The sequence below is a fragment of the Caloenas nicobarica genome, chromosome 19, assembly GCF_036013445.1.
Source record: "Caloenas nicobarica isolate bCalNic1 chromosome 19, bCalNic1.hap1, whole genome shotgun sequence".
Taxonomy (NCBI): domain Eukaryota; kingdom Metazoa; phylum Chordata; class Aves; order Columbiformes; family Columbidae; genus Caloenas; species Caloenas nicobarica.
In genome coordinates this window covers 7,534,109-7,551,053 of record NC_088263.1, presented here as the reverse complement: position 1 = coordinate 7,551,053, position 16,945 = coordinate 7,534,109, and the positions used below count along the sequence as shown (strand labels likewise).

At 38.9% G+C, this 16,945-nt stretch overlaps 1 protein-coding gene across 1 annotated transcript in view; it reads left to right on the top strand.

Annotated features, from left to right (window-relative positions):
* The window catches only part of MED27 (mediator complex subunit 27), an 80,951-nt gene that overhangs the window by 38,925 nt on the left and 25,081 nt on the right, over positions 1 to 16,945 (top strand). Inside the window, exon 4 of the mRNA XM_065648617.1 lies at positions 14,708 to 14,801. Within this exon, the coding sequence (XP_065504689.1) occupies positions 14,708 to 14,801 (94 nt within the window). The remainder of the gene's footprint in view (positions 1 to 14,707; positions 14,802 to 16,945) is intronic.

The window sequence follows — 16,945 nt, the reverse complement described above, 5'->3', positions numbered from 1 at the left end:
GAATCCCTGTACTTTCAGTAAAAAAGTTAAGCATGAAGATTTTTAATGTGTAATTAAAGACTGCAAATACTAGTTTAACTGCTTGTTTCTGTGTCAAAAAAAAAAAAAGGAACACTACCAGTGGTTGGACTAATTAGACAGTGAAGAGCAAGCTAGATAAGAGAGAAAATTTGTATGAACTTAATAATGATATCAAAGCTGTGATTTTGTCATATGATTGCTTTGACTCCCTTGGTTTTTTTTAGCTTTTCTATTTGGGGGAGGGGGATTAGAGGCTGCTTTACTCTGCAGCAGACAATCAATCTGAAAAGAATAAATGAAAACTGCCACTTGCCAAATTCAGAAGCGCATTACAGCAAGTGTTTCCATCTGCATTGGTTGTATATTCCCTTGTCAAAGATGACGAGCAAAAAAGCAGAACTGTAATAAGATGGAGGGAGAAGATTCCTATATTTTGGTGGCTTAGCAAGAACAGCGTTATTGCATAATAATATTGTATAATGTGATGTGATACGAACGTATTGTGAATGTATTTATTAATGACTGAATTGCTGTACCTCTACAAGATTCTAAGTAACCTTTAGCTATTATTATATTTGAGAGACAAACTAAACAGCTCTGCTGTGAGGGGGGATAAAAGAACTTTCAAATGCGAAAGCTATAATGTTAACAAGAAGGAAGCTCTGGGTGTATCACAGTAAGAGAACTTTGAAACTTAAGTTGTGCCTGGAAATAAAGGCAATTTGAAAGGCCCCTGTAGTTTCAACAGTAACTGTACAAAAAGGAAAAGTTTTCCTAAAGTAACAAAGCACAGATGGGGATTTACCTGGGGACCGAAGTGGCCGTTCCGTGGCTGGGGAGCACGGGACGGTGGCCTGGCCGTGTCACAGCGCCCGTCAGCCTCTGGAGTGTGGGGACAGTTAAATGTCCTTCCTACCTAGAGAGGATACAGAGCAGCAGAACTGCTTTGCTCTGCTTTCTTTACTTCATGTTAAAAATAACGGTTATTACTTTTTAATTTCACTTTAGGGCATTCTTTGGGTATTCATGTGTTTACAAGGAGCCCTATGGATGGGTACAATGTAAAAAGCTTGGGTAGCAAATTCCAGCTGATTACTTCATAGACTTTTCCTCTAAACATAACCTTCATTTGTAATGATTTGAAGTATTTTCATACAATTATTTTGCTTGTCCCATTTTCCCAGGTGACAGTGGAAAAAACCAAATAAAATACAACCTTTAGAAGTGTCACTGGGCAAAGTGGCTCGGTTTTCATCCCTTTATAGATGCTGCTCTACTCTTTTCATTCTGATGGTTTAATTTTGCAGAGCGCTTCCTCTTTGCTGTACAGGTTTTACCTAATGAAGTCTCAGCACTGTCTTTGTAATTTCAGTCATGTCACTGAGTAGTTTGTGCATGTCATTTTGAAAACTAGTATATTAATAGTGAACTGTGCAGGAGTGCTGAGAGTGACTCGAGTAATATTTGTACAAAGCTGGGATAAGAGAAGGCATTAACTATAAGGCGTATGCTTCCATCCAGAGGAAGAGTCTGGATTTTTGTCTTTTTATTGTCAGTTATTCCAGACCAGTTAATTTTTTATGAAATTCAAAATCCAGGAGTGACACGTTGTGAAGAATGAGTGACCGTATCATTCCTCCTTGTGAGACCTAATGGGCAGCTCTCTCTATCCACTGTCAGCATTCATTGCGAGAAATGAACGGTGATGGATTATTCTGTATGCTTTGTATTCCTGCCTTTAGGTGTTCATTGCAGTGATGGAAGACAAAGTGCAGACACATGAAATAATTACACAGCGTCTTGGCTGGAGCCTGTCAGTCTGTGTCAAGCTTCCCCGACTTCTTGAGTCTCTAAAGCTCTTTTGCTGATTGTTGCATTTGGTGTTCGGAGTTAAAATCAAATGTGCTCTGGAAGTGGCAAAAGACACCCTACTGTTTTGATGTATTTTAAGTCAGAATTTAATGTCTGTGTCCAAAATAGCACTACAAAAGTGAGCTCCCCTCAAGCCAAAACCCAGGCTTTTCTACTCTCCTGTTTTACATGCAGAACCTTCTTTCATTTTGGCTTTTGCATTTTGACAGTTGCTCAGCAAAGATGATGCTTTTGCTCATGACAAATGTGTATGTGCCTTGTAGGCAGGTCTTACAAAAGAGCCTTTTGTGAAGGACTGAAAAACAAATCGAACTTGGATCTAAATTCGGGGCTAATCAGCTACATGGCAGACTCATACGCTGAAGAATCATAGTCATATCTAACAGTACTTCACCTTTATTATAAACAGTACCCAAGTTTAAACATTTATTGCTTTTTAACTTTCTTATTATTCAATTTTAAATGTTAAGAAAAGGCTGTGTTAGGTTGATTAGCTAAACATTGCTGAGGTGTATTGTTAGCAAGTAACCCATACATTCGAAAGTTTGGGAAATAATTCCCGGTTGATAATCATCGGTTTGGTGTTTCAGTTACTGAAGTGCGATCTGTCCGCTGAGCTCACTGGTTGCCCTCCCTGGTTGCAATTCCTCCAGCTGTTCTCCTGCCCGTTTATTCTTCAGGTAGCACCTCTGCGAACCCTCTGCCTGCTGCAGATTTTCGTATTTTCAAGTCCAGTCGGCATGAATGGAAAAGTCTCCTCTGGCAGTGGGTGCTCCAGACTCTCAACTCTGAAATCTCTTTGATTTCTAGTTGGAGATTGAGTTGGAAGAGACCTCGGGAGCTCATCTAGACCAGCCTCCCGTTCCAAGATGCCCTCTTGTCACACCTCGGTCAGATTAGCCGTGATGTCTGGCTGAATGATTTTACAGCATAACAGATGATAAGCAAATTTAAGGCTATCTAATCTTAGGTATTTCTAAGGGACTGAAACGAATTTCTTGACATGACAGAGCAATGGTGGCTCTTGTATGCCAGTTGTGAAATGAGCTCGTTGGCAGAAAATGCCAGGTAGAACTATTTTAACATGTGATTATGCTTTTAAAATGAAAATTTATTTTCGGTGCAAAGATAGCAACTTTAACACCACAGACAGAAAATCAATTATAATTTTTGTTAGTACAGCTAAAAATATCATCTGCTGCTACTAATTTCTTCTTGTTGTTCCACAATTGCTGTTTTCCCTCTGTTTTTTATTAAGTCTTTGATGGGGATAGAGATTCTGATATTGAAGCCTGAGCGTTGTAATATCCCTTTCTCTCCTGCTGTGTATTTTTGCATGTCTGCAGTACCATGGTTGAATCATCTATTTCTACGCGTGTATGTATTTAAGCCATTTAATTTTTATTGTGTCTTAGGCATCATCCTCCACCAGCAAGCTCTGGTGCAGGTGAACTACTGTTTGGGTTTGCTATTATTAATAATCGCTTTGTTAAAGTGTAAGTATATACTGGATCTTAAAGATCTGCATTTTGCAAGTCTCTCAAGTACTTTCTGCTGAAGTTCCTCTCTGCACATCTTAAAATGCTGGTGTAAATGAGCTACATAGCAAACCTGGTATTTTGTGTTTGTGATTTGAATGTACAGAAAGCTGATGATTGCAATTAGGCAAAAAGCGAAGAGTAATTAAATGATTAGACAGGAGTCAAATAGAGAAATGCGTGTCAGTGCAGTGAGTACCAAATGTGAAGTGAGTGTGACTGGAGAGCTGCCTTGGAACATTTGCAAATTCACTGATGTTTGGAAATAGAACTGCAGGACAATCTTTTGAGGTGCTAGAAAACATTTGGTGATATTTTATCTGCTTCTGTAGGGCATCAGCTTCAACTGGTTGACTTGCAGTAGCTCCATGTGAGCTAATTAATCATATAATTTGCTGTCATGTTACTAGGTGAGCCTGTATCCTGTTAGCAGCATGAATTTGAGATAATGGTTTCCTGACGATTGAAATAGCTGTAGTATCCCTGGCCCTCATAGTTGACTTCAACTTGCCTCTGGTTGCTTTTAGAAAAATCTTTGATATAAGGTTACTCTTAATGAAAGTTTTGTCTGCTCATACATAGGGTTTGCAGTTCTGTGTGTTAACATAGCTGAGTCCTATTCTTTATAGGGTATATTTTTAATGAAACACCATACTACAATAATACGTAGGTATATATTGTACATGCATTTGATATCAAACTATTCTGTAGCTTTTACTTTGTGATGAGACAGTGATTTTTTTTTTTTTTTTTTTTTTTTGATTGTGCTATCATCAGACCTTTTCCCAGCAAAACACAGAGCTTTCTTTTGGTTGGAACACTTCAGAAGATTTGACTATAGAGTTTCTATATTGACCTGTCTTTCGTAAGAAACCTTTAAGCTTGAACAGTATAACTGTATAATGTGAACAGCGGTGTCAAGCAAAGGAAAAATATAAACAGTAAGTTTAAAACAAAAAAACCCAAAATAACCTTGCCTTAAAACACACTATCATTTCTCTCCATATTTAAAATTTTGTCTGTGTGCAGGGAATGTCTTTAGTCAGTGTAAAAAATCTAATTAAATCTTCTCGTGGCAGTGATTCGTAGCTGACTCTCTCTTTATTCCAGCATCTTATTAGAATAATAAACCACTCCCTGCTGAGAGCCACTGTCACTGACAGACAGGTGAGACACTTGGCTACTGATTAGAAAAGGTTGATTGGGCTGTATTGTCTTCGGAGTCGGCAAGAAATCTTGCGTTGTCCCTCCTGTAGCAGAACTTTTCAGGTGCCATTTGCAGAGCCCGAGTTCTCGCTTTTGACCATGGACGGTCCCATCTAGTGTTGGATTATTTTGTGCCACTCGTTCCCATTACAGAGGGCAGCCTTTTTTTTTTCTTCCTTTTTTTTGGTCTTTTTTTTTTTAAATTAAGGACTGCGAATGCATAGAGACTTCTGTTTCTTAATCTGTACCTATTTACTATTAGAAATTATCTGGCAATTTGGAATTTCTTTATTTTGGGTAACCAACTTGACATTCCTTGACAGAATTGCTTTTTACAAGTTTTGAGCGTGATATTCATGAAGTAGATGCTCAGAATTAGGAAAACGTATCTAGGAACAAAGCTGAGCAGTGTTAATAATCATGTTTGTATTTACCTAAGGAGACCTTCACTCCTTGTTTTTCACTTTGGCGGTTTTCTCTGTTAGTGTACTTACATGAACAGAATTGCATTATTTTTTAATAGGTTGAACACTTCTCTCTGATAGCACTGGACACCATAGGTTTAAAGGGGTTATTCTACTTCAGATATATTTGGCGTAAAAGCTGGTTTTATGTTTTGGAGAAGCTCTGCAGGTGATGTAAAGCGATGAGCAGAACTGGATTTGCTCATCATGGTGCTGCTCTGGCTTCAGTCCAGCGTTCAGCCCCGCAAAGTGCTTTAAACTCTGCTCTGCCTGCTCGGCGCAGCAGAGGAACACGGGCAGAGCCGAGACTCCGGCGTCTGGAAACCACAGCGAACATCCAGCCCTTCTGATCTCCGCCGTGCTCGCATGCTGAGCCGCCTGTGCGAGGGGCGAGAACGTCAGAGGAGAAAGAACCTGATGGCGAGAGTGGGAAAATGGCCAAAAAGGTGCAGCGAATTTCTGCCGTCGCTTCGAGGTGCCTGGGCTGGATTTGGCAAGCCCAGACTAACTGCCGCCATAAGCCCTTTCACCGACTCTGCTTTTTATTTCTACGAGTGGTGGTGGTGTTTAAAGAGAAATTTTTTTCAGATAATTTGCTTAAGGGAATTAGCCCTCCTCCCCCACACTGACTTTCAGTGGAAGCCGCGCAATTAATTTCTGTGTGCCCTATAAAAATCCCAACCTAAGGAACAGCTTGTCACGTTGGAGGAAGAAATGATGAAAGTGTATTTCTCAGAAAATAATATTTTGAAGGGCATCTCTCTCTCCAAAATGTTTGTAGTAGGACAGTCTTGAGTTTATAAATGCCTAATTGTACTTGTATTATGCAGTTTTTGTACTGGAGTATAAAGGTGACCTTGATGGAGTCTTTTGATAGACCTCTGAGTTTTAAAATAGATTTTCTTTATCTCTCTAGTATCACAGGCAGGTCAAAATACTTGGTCAGAGCATAATCCTGAAGAGAAAAATCAGGACTAATTGCGAAATTCCCTCAAGAAAACTTAAAGTAGGTGATCACAACAGTTGAAATGGGCATTTGGTAAAAGTTTGTGTGACAAATTGCCCTGGGCTGTACAAGCAATCATTTGTTAGAGTATCTCAACTGGTTTGGTTTTGTGTTTGTTTTGTTTGTTTTGTTTTGTTTTTTTCTTCACTTTTACTTCCCTCTTAATTACAGAAGAACAAATTGATCTTAGGTGTCCTTAAAGGCTGATATCAAGTATCCTAAGTACCCTTGGAACTAGTGCTATTAAGACTTGTCTGTTTTTACTATAGTTTATAATTCTAGTAAAGCACTAGATCTTGAAGTGGGTGCTTTTTTTGAGTGGCTGCTTGAAGTCTATTGGTGTATTGGCCTAAAACCTTTACTTCCTAATCCTACATATTCCAACATCTTTTTCTAGAAGAAAAACGTAATTCTAAAGGGAAAAGTTAGAAATGTAGTAATATGTCACTGTGAGGACTCGAATGAAATGAGGCCACATTCTTTAATGCCTTCACGTCTGTGATGGGGTTTTTTTGCTTGGACTTTTGCCTAATTTGCTCCTTCAGGCATTTTTGTTGTTATCAAAGCATTCTCAGATGTTAGCATGGTTGCAAACCATGATCACTAAGCTTTCTTCCTTCCAGCAGTGCTAGTTATACGGTCAAGCATAGTGTATAAAAAGGTCTAACTGTGCAAAACGTACTGTGTTTCCTATTCATCAGTCTTTCCACCCAAAGGTAAAATCTTGCTGCTTTTGATAGGTATAAAACACATAAAAGGTGTCATGCATCATCTATTGCTTTTAACAGAAGGAGGTAAGTACTGTAATTTCTGCTCTGTTGGGGGAGAAATAAAGCACAAAGAAAGAAAGTGAGAAGACTTTGCTATTGAAGTAACTCTTCAATAGCAGAGCTGAAAATACCATGTTATAAAATACTGAATTCTAGCTTCAGAAGGCCAAATTCAGGAATGGAAGCATGGAGTAATGTACAGGACTGTGTGTAGTTTGTGCAAACCATTTTCTCTAAAGGACAGCTGGATCTCTTGGCTTGAGGTTCTCCTGAGGACTTTTGGTAGAGCTTCACTGTATGGAAACACGTATGTGTGTGCAAATGTGTAGGGTCATAGGTGGGGCACAATTTGCTTGACAATTTACGAGTGATTCAAGAACCATCTCTGTAGATAAATGCTGATGTAATATTTCTGATTCTCATGCAGGCCCTTGAAAATTACCGTTGTTAGCATTTATTGTTGGGTTGTGGAGCAACATCTAGTTTCATGAAGTGGAAATATAAACAATACATATGTGCTGTAAAGTATTGCTGCTGAAATTCTATTACATGGTTAGGGCTGTTTTTCCTCTCGAGGTATGTATCAAGGAGTTAATGATATTTTCCGTAAAGCACAGACTAGTAGCAGGCTCAGACAAGAACCTGGTGATGACTGTAAAGTAGATGCATGCTTATTTTGTTAACCAGCTTTCACACATTCTGATATCCATATTCCTCTCCTGATTACTGCTGTGAATTAAAGGCATTTTGAAGTGCGTTCCACATAAGTACAAAGAAAGCTATTTCAACAATATAATAAAATATCTATGGGAATTTGACTGCAAGGGCTCTATTTTTAACTTAAAGTTTTCCTTATTAAAGTTACACTTTTTGAGGTGGTGCACTAGAATTTGATACTGTGAACAGATGTCTTTTTGCTCTGTCTTAAAAAAACAAATTATGCACTGACAAAATGTTTGTTTTCAGAGTGCATTTATCTTAAATGCGCAGATGTCCGGAGACTGACTGATTCAGGGGCAGGTTTGCATTTCATATGCATTCGGCGTTTGTAGCATCACCATCAGCTCGTACCTTTGAGGACATTCCTTGCAGGTTTACACCACGTCGCCTACCAATGGGTTCACAGTAGCACTGAAGGATTCAGAATTGTGTTTGTTGTATAAACAATACTGGATAAGTAACATGTTTTACCATAAAACAATATTTTATTGTTGTAATAGAATGACCCCAGCGAACAGTATTCCTGGCCTGTGATGCATGGTCCCAGCAGGAATTGTGCTGGCACACAGTGTGTGCAGCCGCACAGGGAGCTGAATCATTAAACCGGTTTAGATTTAAAACAGTATATTTCTTTTTTTTTCCTCTTTTTTTCAAGCCATCTCAGCAGCGTGATCCAGCTCTGCCAGCACAGCGCGGTTGAGGGGGCCGCAGCACGCGGGAGGGGATGTGTCAGCGCCTTATGGCACAATTGCTGCCGAAGACTGAAAATTGTTGCATCGCAGCCTTGGGTTCCTAAATGTCTTTGTAAACCCAACCCTTAAACACTCTGTGCCGGCTTCCGGAGAGCTGTCCAAACGACTTCACATTCATCCTCAAGTGCTGTACCAGGTTTGGCCTTTTGTGAGCGAGAAGTGCAGATGGTGAAGTGTTCAATCCAGCGATCTGTGCATATGCTTTTGAGGCAGACCACCCTGTGTTTATATGTAAACACTTCTAGACTATTTAAGCACATAACTTAATCTTTTGCCTCCACTCAATAATGAAACGCAATTCCTCTATGACCGAAATAACAGCTCTAGGAAAGCTGAAAACAAGCTAACTTGTGAGAATAAATGGAGAGCTACTGTTGAATCTTTCAGACGCGTGTTGTCTCGGTTCTCCGCTGCAGGTTAGGGAGAAGCTGGGCACGAATCTTAGCAAATTTGTTCCTTAAGACCTTCTAGCAGTTTTGTTCCTTGCAGTCCTCACATTCTGGCTTTATTCCCTCCACTCCTGTGGATTCATATTACCAAGACGCTCCAGTGCCGAAACTCCCTCCCGCTGATCGTATGTTGTAGCCCCAGGACTGATGAACTGCATATAACTTGAGAGACTCACGTTTGCCGCCTCTGCCCTCAACTTGCTTTGTGGTAGTTGGAAGTCAGTCAGTTATTTGCAAAAAGTAACTACTTTTTTTTTCCTTTATAACTTATCATGAATAAAGATTTCACAGTGGGAACGGAGGCTTTGAAGGAGGAGCAGAGGATGAGTTAGTGTGGAGATGAGAAGGAAACAGAAGGAAACAAGGAGCCAGGAGGAGCCTGGCTGGAGTCTTCCCCCAATGGAAAGTTTGAAGTTGGGTGAGAAAAGAGAGAAAAAAAGCACTGAAGCAGTTTGTTCAGAAAGGACAAGAGAACAGCATTAAGAAATAGAGATAAGAGAGCCTGACACGAAGCTTAGAGCTGGAGGTGAAGTTGGTCAAAACAAGCTGGAGATTTTAGTACTGGATTCAAGGAAATGCGAGCATTTTTATAGATGTTCTAGAGAAGAAAAGAGCAAGAGCCTGAAGTAACAATAAAAATTTTTAAAAAAGAAAACAACCAACCTGTGGAATCTGGGGGAAGAGGCGGAGGCTTCCAGGATTGACGTACGGTTGTCATGGATTGTGCCAGGTGTCTCATTGAGTCTTGAGACTTGAAGTCGCTTTCTCAGCGTGAGAGTTGTTGAATTTCTTTTCACGCTCTTCATTGCCTACCCAAGCAGCAAGTGTCATCTCACAAAAGCTGGCAGAGGTCACTGTCTTAATAACTATTGTTAATTGATGCTTCTGAAAAGCCTTCTATTAACTTGAATTTGCTACCTGCAGAGACTTGCCCAGCAGGGAGCTGAATCAAATTAAAACTTTAACTCATTGATTAATAAATCACACTAGAACTGTGACTACACTACCTTGTATGTTTTAAAACGTATTATTTCTATAAACGAGGTGCCTGAAAACTATTTAGTGTCTCTATAAAATCTATAGTATTTAAAATGCTGCCACTCCTAAAAGCTTTAAGTTGTATATTGAGTCTGGTTCTGCAAAAAATAGTTGTTCATAGGTCTGGGCAGCGTGCAGGCAGGATCTTTGCACCGATGCCTTTATTAGCGAACACCACGTATGGCAGCAAGCGTCTGCAGGGCCAGCCCGTGCTTCTGAAATACCACACATGTGAAAAGAAATTATTAGCTGCGTTGAAAATAGTAACGAAAAGCAAAAAAAACCACAGCCAAAAAACCAAACCTGGAAGCAAGTAATCCAGTAAGCGAGAGAACGTGTGGAGAGTTTCCCCTATTGCTGTCCAGAATATCACATATCGAGATTCAACAAAATCGTAGAGTTTCTCTTTGTCTCATGTGTGGTGTTTTCCACTGAGTGTGTAGGAAAGATTATGCTCTTTTATATAACAGATGTGTGTTTTTCTCTCTCTCGCTCTTTCGCTGTCTCCCCAAGATCATTCAGCAAAATTTGCGTTTTCCCGAAAGACCTCAGAAAATTATTTTTAATACCTATATGTCTAATTTTTAAATTGTTGTATTGAGTGGAAAAAATGAACAGCATGCAAGTTAAACACTGTGTGGGATAAATGCTATTTAAATCTTGTCTGAGCTGTTAAACATCGCACTAGCACTGGATTGCTGGATCTAATCCAGTAAAAATTAAAAAAAAAAAAAAAAGAGAGAGAGGTCACATTAAAGAACTAAGCCATCTGTCCAGTATGGAACTGAAAGGAATTTATCATGAGTTACTTTCTTATATTACTGTCTTTTGGGGCACCTTTCTGTGAATCAAAGAGGTGTTACAAGACTGTCTACAGAGGTGGTTCCTGAATTATTTCTACTTCGTCAACCTGATGTTTTAGTATGAAACTTCTCGTTTAGCATTTTGCATAAGTAAATAGTCCCTTATAAACAGTATTTTCTAACTGGCTTCAGAAGTGTCTTTTGTCTGTTCCAGGCATTGTTCCTCTAATACAGTTTAGAGGATTTATGGTCCTGTCTATTGGCAAAATGGCAGAGAGGTTTTTCTAAGCATATCTGTTGCTCTATTCTGGTGCTGATTTTGCTGCATGTTCGTAACAAGACTTCATTCGAAGTGTTAACATTTTGAATTAGGTTTAGTCTTTACTAATGTTCATGAAGTAGGCTGTTGTGTTTTGACTTTTGCAGTATTGATATAGCGTGTTCACAGAAAAAAGTATTCTACATTAAAATGAAAGTAACGATTTAGGATATTGACAGCCTTGAAGAGCATCTGATATCAGGTCTGATCTTACTGACTGGTTCTGTTGCACATTTTTAAAATAAAGATTTTCGGTCAAAAAATATAATTTTACAACCTTAAAAATTATGAATCTGTGTCATGAAAGAGAGAAGGATGAGAAAAAAGGGAGAGTGAATTTGATACAAACCTGAAGGTCCAGGTTAGGGTGAAGGTATTGATGAAGTTACTTGAAGCTTTTTTGAACAGAATGGAACTAACTTAGAACGTTGCGATTATAAGGTGTTAAAGTGTTGTCTTTTGAGGCCTAGAAGATAAGTAAGATGAAATTCTGTCTACTGAGAGTTTAAATACTATGCTGTAATTGAATGTATAGACAACGGGATATGATCTTTTGCAGTCATTTGTGGATTATTTTCAGACCTTTTTGAGCATCCAGACAGCGCTTTGTAGGTGGGAAAGTGCCCGTTTGCGGAGAAGAGGCAAAGCTACTACCATATAATTTCAGCTCATATTTAATTCTGAGAATTCCATTACTATTTTTTTTCTTAAGATTAGGATATGCCAAATGTTTGAGCAAATCTATTTCCATTTGCTTTGTATTATTTCTCCTGGGTTTGTAAATGCTCGTTCCAACCAGCATCTTTTGTAAGCAGGAGAAAACTGAGATGTGGTAAGTACGTTAGAAGTTAGAAGGGCTTATTGGCAAAGTAAAATTAGACTTTTCTCCATCTAAGGAGACACTGTAGAAGGTTCTGTAACATAAATAGGAACTATCATATTTTTTGAGCTAAAACTGATTGGACAGAGATGTGTAAATTGTGACTCTGCTTATTTTGGTACTAAATTAACGTATTTCAGTTCTGTAAAATAAGTTCCAGACAGCAGCTTTTTCTCTGACCCTCTTTCCAGACAGCCTCAGGACCACACTTTTTCTTGTCTGTATCGTGTTCTTCAGTTTTCTCTAAAGTCGTCACCAGTTACACTTTTACTTTGCTGCATCTGATTTATCATATCCGTCCCTTCGCAAGATGTTTTACCAGATGTCCTCTCTGAAGGACATATCTAGAGAAGAATTTTGCTTTAGTTTGGGTTGTTTGTCATCTTATATTTGAGGCCGACACATAGTCGGGCTAATTTAGTAATTACATATGCATCTTTGAAGAACCCTTCTGTTCTGATGAGTCCTCAGGAAACCCTGATGTCTACTTGAAAAAAGGCAAAGGGGCAAAACAAGAATATGTACGTCAATGCTCTTTTATCATATTGGTCTTGGATTTTCTCTGACGTACTCTCAACTGAGAAGAGTATGAAAAAGCTGCCAGCGTGGATGGTCCTGATAGAGCTGCTGAGCCTTGCAAAGGAAAACATTACATTTCCTGAAGTGTGTGGGTTTTGTCAACTGACTTATGAAGAGTGGTACAAATTTGCAGGCTTCTAAGCCCAAATTGGCTTAGGAATTCATCTTTGATTTCAGGAGCTGGTTAATAACGAATTAGAAGATTTCTGTTTTGCTGTATGTGTGATTTTGCTTAAAGGGAAGACTCTTGACAAGCTCCCTGTGAGTTCCCTAGTTTGCCTTATACTGCTCAGGTAGTGGAAGGTGACAGTTGGGTTTGAGTCAAGTTTTAAGGCATGCGGTCAAAACAATTTTTACGTTTAAAAAATAATCAGATCTAGGAAAGAGCTGAAGAACTAACTGCTTAGCTCCAACCAGCCTGGATCACATTTTCAAAGAATAAATGTACATGTTCCCTGGGATTTTTCAGAAGGGCCTAAGCAGATTAAATGCCCAAGTCGTACCGCTGTTCCTATGATTTAAAATTACTTGAATTTTCCTTTTTTAATGCGGATAGACCGTGTCATTGTGTAAGCAGCCCTTGTTTTATGCAACTTCATATTCTGATTGTTTTTAACTTATTATTGCCCAAAGCTTGGAAAACTAGAAAACTGAAGTTATGCATATTCTGCATCATCATGTGCAAGGTTATAAGGGACATTTCTAACCACATGCTGATCCAGAAACACACAATCTCTCCTTGCCTGGTTCTCAGTCCGTCATCTCTGTTCATGCACAAGCGATAGCTCAATTTATCTGCGGAGCCTGGAGTAATTGCATTTACTGAACGGTATAAACTCTCATGCTGTATTTAAAAAAAAAAAAAAAAAGGGATTCAGTAATGTTTAAAATGAGTTAGGTGCGCACTGCTGAGGGGAACTGACTCATCCCAAAGCGCTGTCTTAACACGTCTCCTCTTTGTGCCGGGGAAGTGCTTGGCTTATGGATGTTTTGACTTTGCTTATCAGCAAGCGAGCTGTTAATGAGTCATTCAAGTGAATGGGGAAACTTTTTTCTGCACAACCAGAAGCTCGGATTAAGATTTTATGCAGAATTGTCATAACTAATTCCATTATTTCGTTAATTTTAAAAGTGGGCTGACCTCACCAGCCGTGTAAGTGTAGCTTTCTTGATTTCGTTTTATTTTTTTCAGTTGATTTTTATTCTCTTGCAAAATAGCAGTTGGAGCGTAGCACCTCATTGGTTTTGGGGTGTTTTTTAGCAACTAAGATTAGAACTGAATAATTTAGAAGAATTAAACATTTTTTTGCCTTCATTTAAGCAGGATAAAGGGAAATAATTAGATTTTTCAGTTTTACCGTTAATCTGAGGCAACCGGTTTTTCCAAAATCTTTTTTTCAGAGCATGTAAGTGGGTTAGCATGAAGACAGTTTTATCAGTAAGTTCATTCATGGATCTGTGATGAAGTTGCAGAGTTTGTAGATGTGTATGATAACCAGGCAGTAGCGCCCTGTACATCAGGAGAACTGGCAGCACCGCACAGGTGATACAGACTGTTGCGTAAACTCTGCGAAAGCAAATAATGGGCATTTTAACGTGTCCAGAGGAATGACTGAAGGATGCGAAATGTGACCATGGGATGGGGCAGCGTATCCTGGGAAACGAGGCCACCGAAAGGAAGTTTTCTCTGTTGACGGGCGTCAGCTCTTAATATGATATCGGGAACCAAGACAAACGTGGGCCGGCTCGCTGTGGTCTGTGTACGCAGAAGGATTATACCCAGCAGAAAGGGTGTTATTTGACCTGTGTGTTTGGTCACCCCAGAGAAACCCCTGGGATGTGCCAGTTTTAGAGTCACCAGTGCATGGAATAAATTGGAGAGACTTTGAGAAAATTTGTTTAGTTTATCAAAGAGAGCGTAAGGAGGTGACAACCTATGAATTCCCACCCTGGAAGAGTAATTTTTATAATGTATCCTTTGACCACCAGAGGCAGAAGTATAGAAATATGGTGGCAGGAGTTTGTGACTGAAAGATTTGGTCTAAAAATTGAGCGCATGTTTTTAAGGGCAGAGTAACTGATTTTCAAAACAACTTACATAGGGCCTTGGTATGTTTCCTCTTATCAGTACATTTTTGAATTATGCTTACATGCATTTTTGAAGAAGATGCAGGTACCAAAGGGAAATTAATTTTGGAAAGTCCTGTGGACATTGTTAAAAAGGAGTAATAATCTGAGGCTGTGGTGAGGAATGTGTGTGCTAATTCTGTTGTTTTGGTTTGGTTGGTAGATACGTCGATGATGTGATCAGTCGGATTGACAGGATGTTCCCTGAAATGTCTATCCAGTTATCCCGGCCCAATGGAACCTCTGCAATGCTTCTGGTAAGTTGGATCATTTAGTCCCTTGAGATGCGTTTCTTAAGGGATTGAATTACTGTTTCTAAAATGCAGGTTATTAAAGATTTTTTTTCTCAGAAACTTACTGTTCTTCATTTATCACAGCAATGTATGATCTTTCTTGCTCTTAGACAAAGGAGTGATAGAAAGAATTTCATCTTTAGAAGAAAGATCTATTACTTTTTATTGTTAAATGTGACCATAAAAATATGAGTGCAAACTCAAAATTCACTGTGTTTTTCAGCAGTCTTGGCAATGAGTGAGTCTTAATCATGATAATTAAGAAGGAAAAGAGTGGTGGGAGCAAGAAGGAGGAAACCAATATGATTTAAATTTGTTCAAATTGTTCTTGGGTCAGTGAATTTCTGCTATATGATGAAGTTGAGAATTTGCCTTTGAGGTAAATGAACAGTAAAGGCTGGATTAGAGATAAACAAGTCCAATACATTGCACTTATTTCTGCCTCACCAAGCAAGATTTCATTCCCCAAGAACCTATTGTTCACATCAATTTTCACAGGCAGCTGTTGTGCTTACAGCGAGAGAAATCTCTAAAGCTTTTACTCGAAGACAACAACGTGGACGTGGAGTCTGCGACGTGGCAGCTGGATGCTGATTTTCCTCTAGGAGGGCGAAAGGCAGAAGTTACATCTTTTGCCAAATTTTAAATAAAACTAGAAAATATACTGTATACGCAGGTGAAGAACTGGGACCAAATCTGTCTTTTCCAGCTCAGATTTCTTATGGCACTTCCCCCTATTTTTTCCTTTCTCGCATAGGCTATTACGAAAGACTTGGGTGTAATGTACATATGAGTATATTTCTTATTTCCGAGCAAATGGTAAAATGAGTCTGAAAATCAGATATTTTGTCAAAACAAAATTGTTGAGTCAACATAAGTCAATGTTAGGATCGCTCCTTAGATTTTATATTGTTTTTAGCGTTTGTCAACTGTAAAACCCTATTATGGTTAGATTTTTGCCTGTATTTTTCAGAGGTTCTGTTAATTCTTCTATAGTAAGTATAGCTTTGATTATGTTTAGTTTTAATTAATCAACTGTCTAACATCCCATTATTAACTTTCTTTGAACAGCCCCAAATTTGCAAGAGATTAACTGAGTCAGAGGTTAAAATAAACAGCTGGCGTTAAAACATTTAATCTGCAATTGTCGGATTCACCAAGTGGAACAATACATTCCAGAAAAGAATTGAATTCATCAGTGCAGTCTTAAGAAGCTATAAGTCTTGGAAGCTTTAGCATTTCTTCTTAAGCCGACTTCGTATTTAACTCTTTCGCTATAGAAAAATGTCTAGTTTTACTTCCTTACTTTGAAACCCTTTCATTTTTTTTGCGTATAGTAAGTGCCTTCCACTAATAATGGCTTTTTGAGGTCAGAATATACACGACACTTTTCAAGATTCAGGAACAATTAGGAAATTAGGTAAATTATCTTGGATGTGACTGGTTATGAATAAGGTAAGTTGAAAGAGTGATAACGGTAAAAGAAACCCCTTTTACAAGCAGTAGTAACTTAGTGAATTCCATGTTGCAGTTGCTCTTGAAATCAAGGATGTTATTGTTGCTACAAGGCAGCAGCCCTGTATTGAACCAGTGGTGTGCGTATTTTCCTTGGATCAGAGATCAAAAAGATTGTTTATAAAGTATTTTCGTACGTGACTGTGTGATGGGTGTATCATTTTTTTTCTTTTAGGCAGGTTTTCCCTCTTTCCCATCTGTCTCAGTTGATGTTGCCAATATGGCACTTTCCATCTGGCCCCAACTGCTACAAAAGCTTTTGCTGTTTTCAGGCACAAATCGTTCCGTGGAAGGTGCTGTGGGATGGGCACCTCCCCCAGAAGGAGGGAGGTTTCTTCGGCACTTGTGATTTCTCACTCTGAACTTATCCCAACTTAGAGCTGGAGTTGCTCCCTTGTGGTTTACCACCACACCAAAGTGTTCAGATAATGCTTGTTTTATTCGGAAACCATCCTGTTTGCCCAGAGTTAATTAACTATATAGACCATTTTTATCCTTGGACTGTTAATGTCATACCTGCTGTTGTTTATGAAGGTATTTGATGCAGAGGTTTACTTGTTATATTGAAACATCTTTAAACACAATCATTCCAT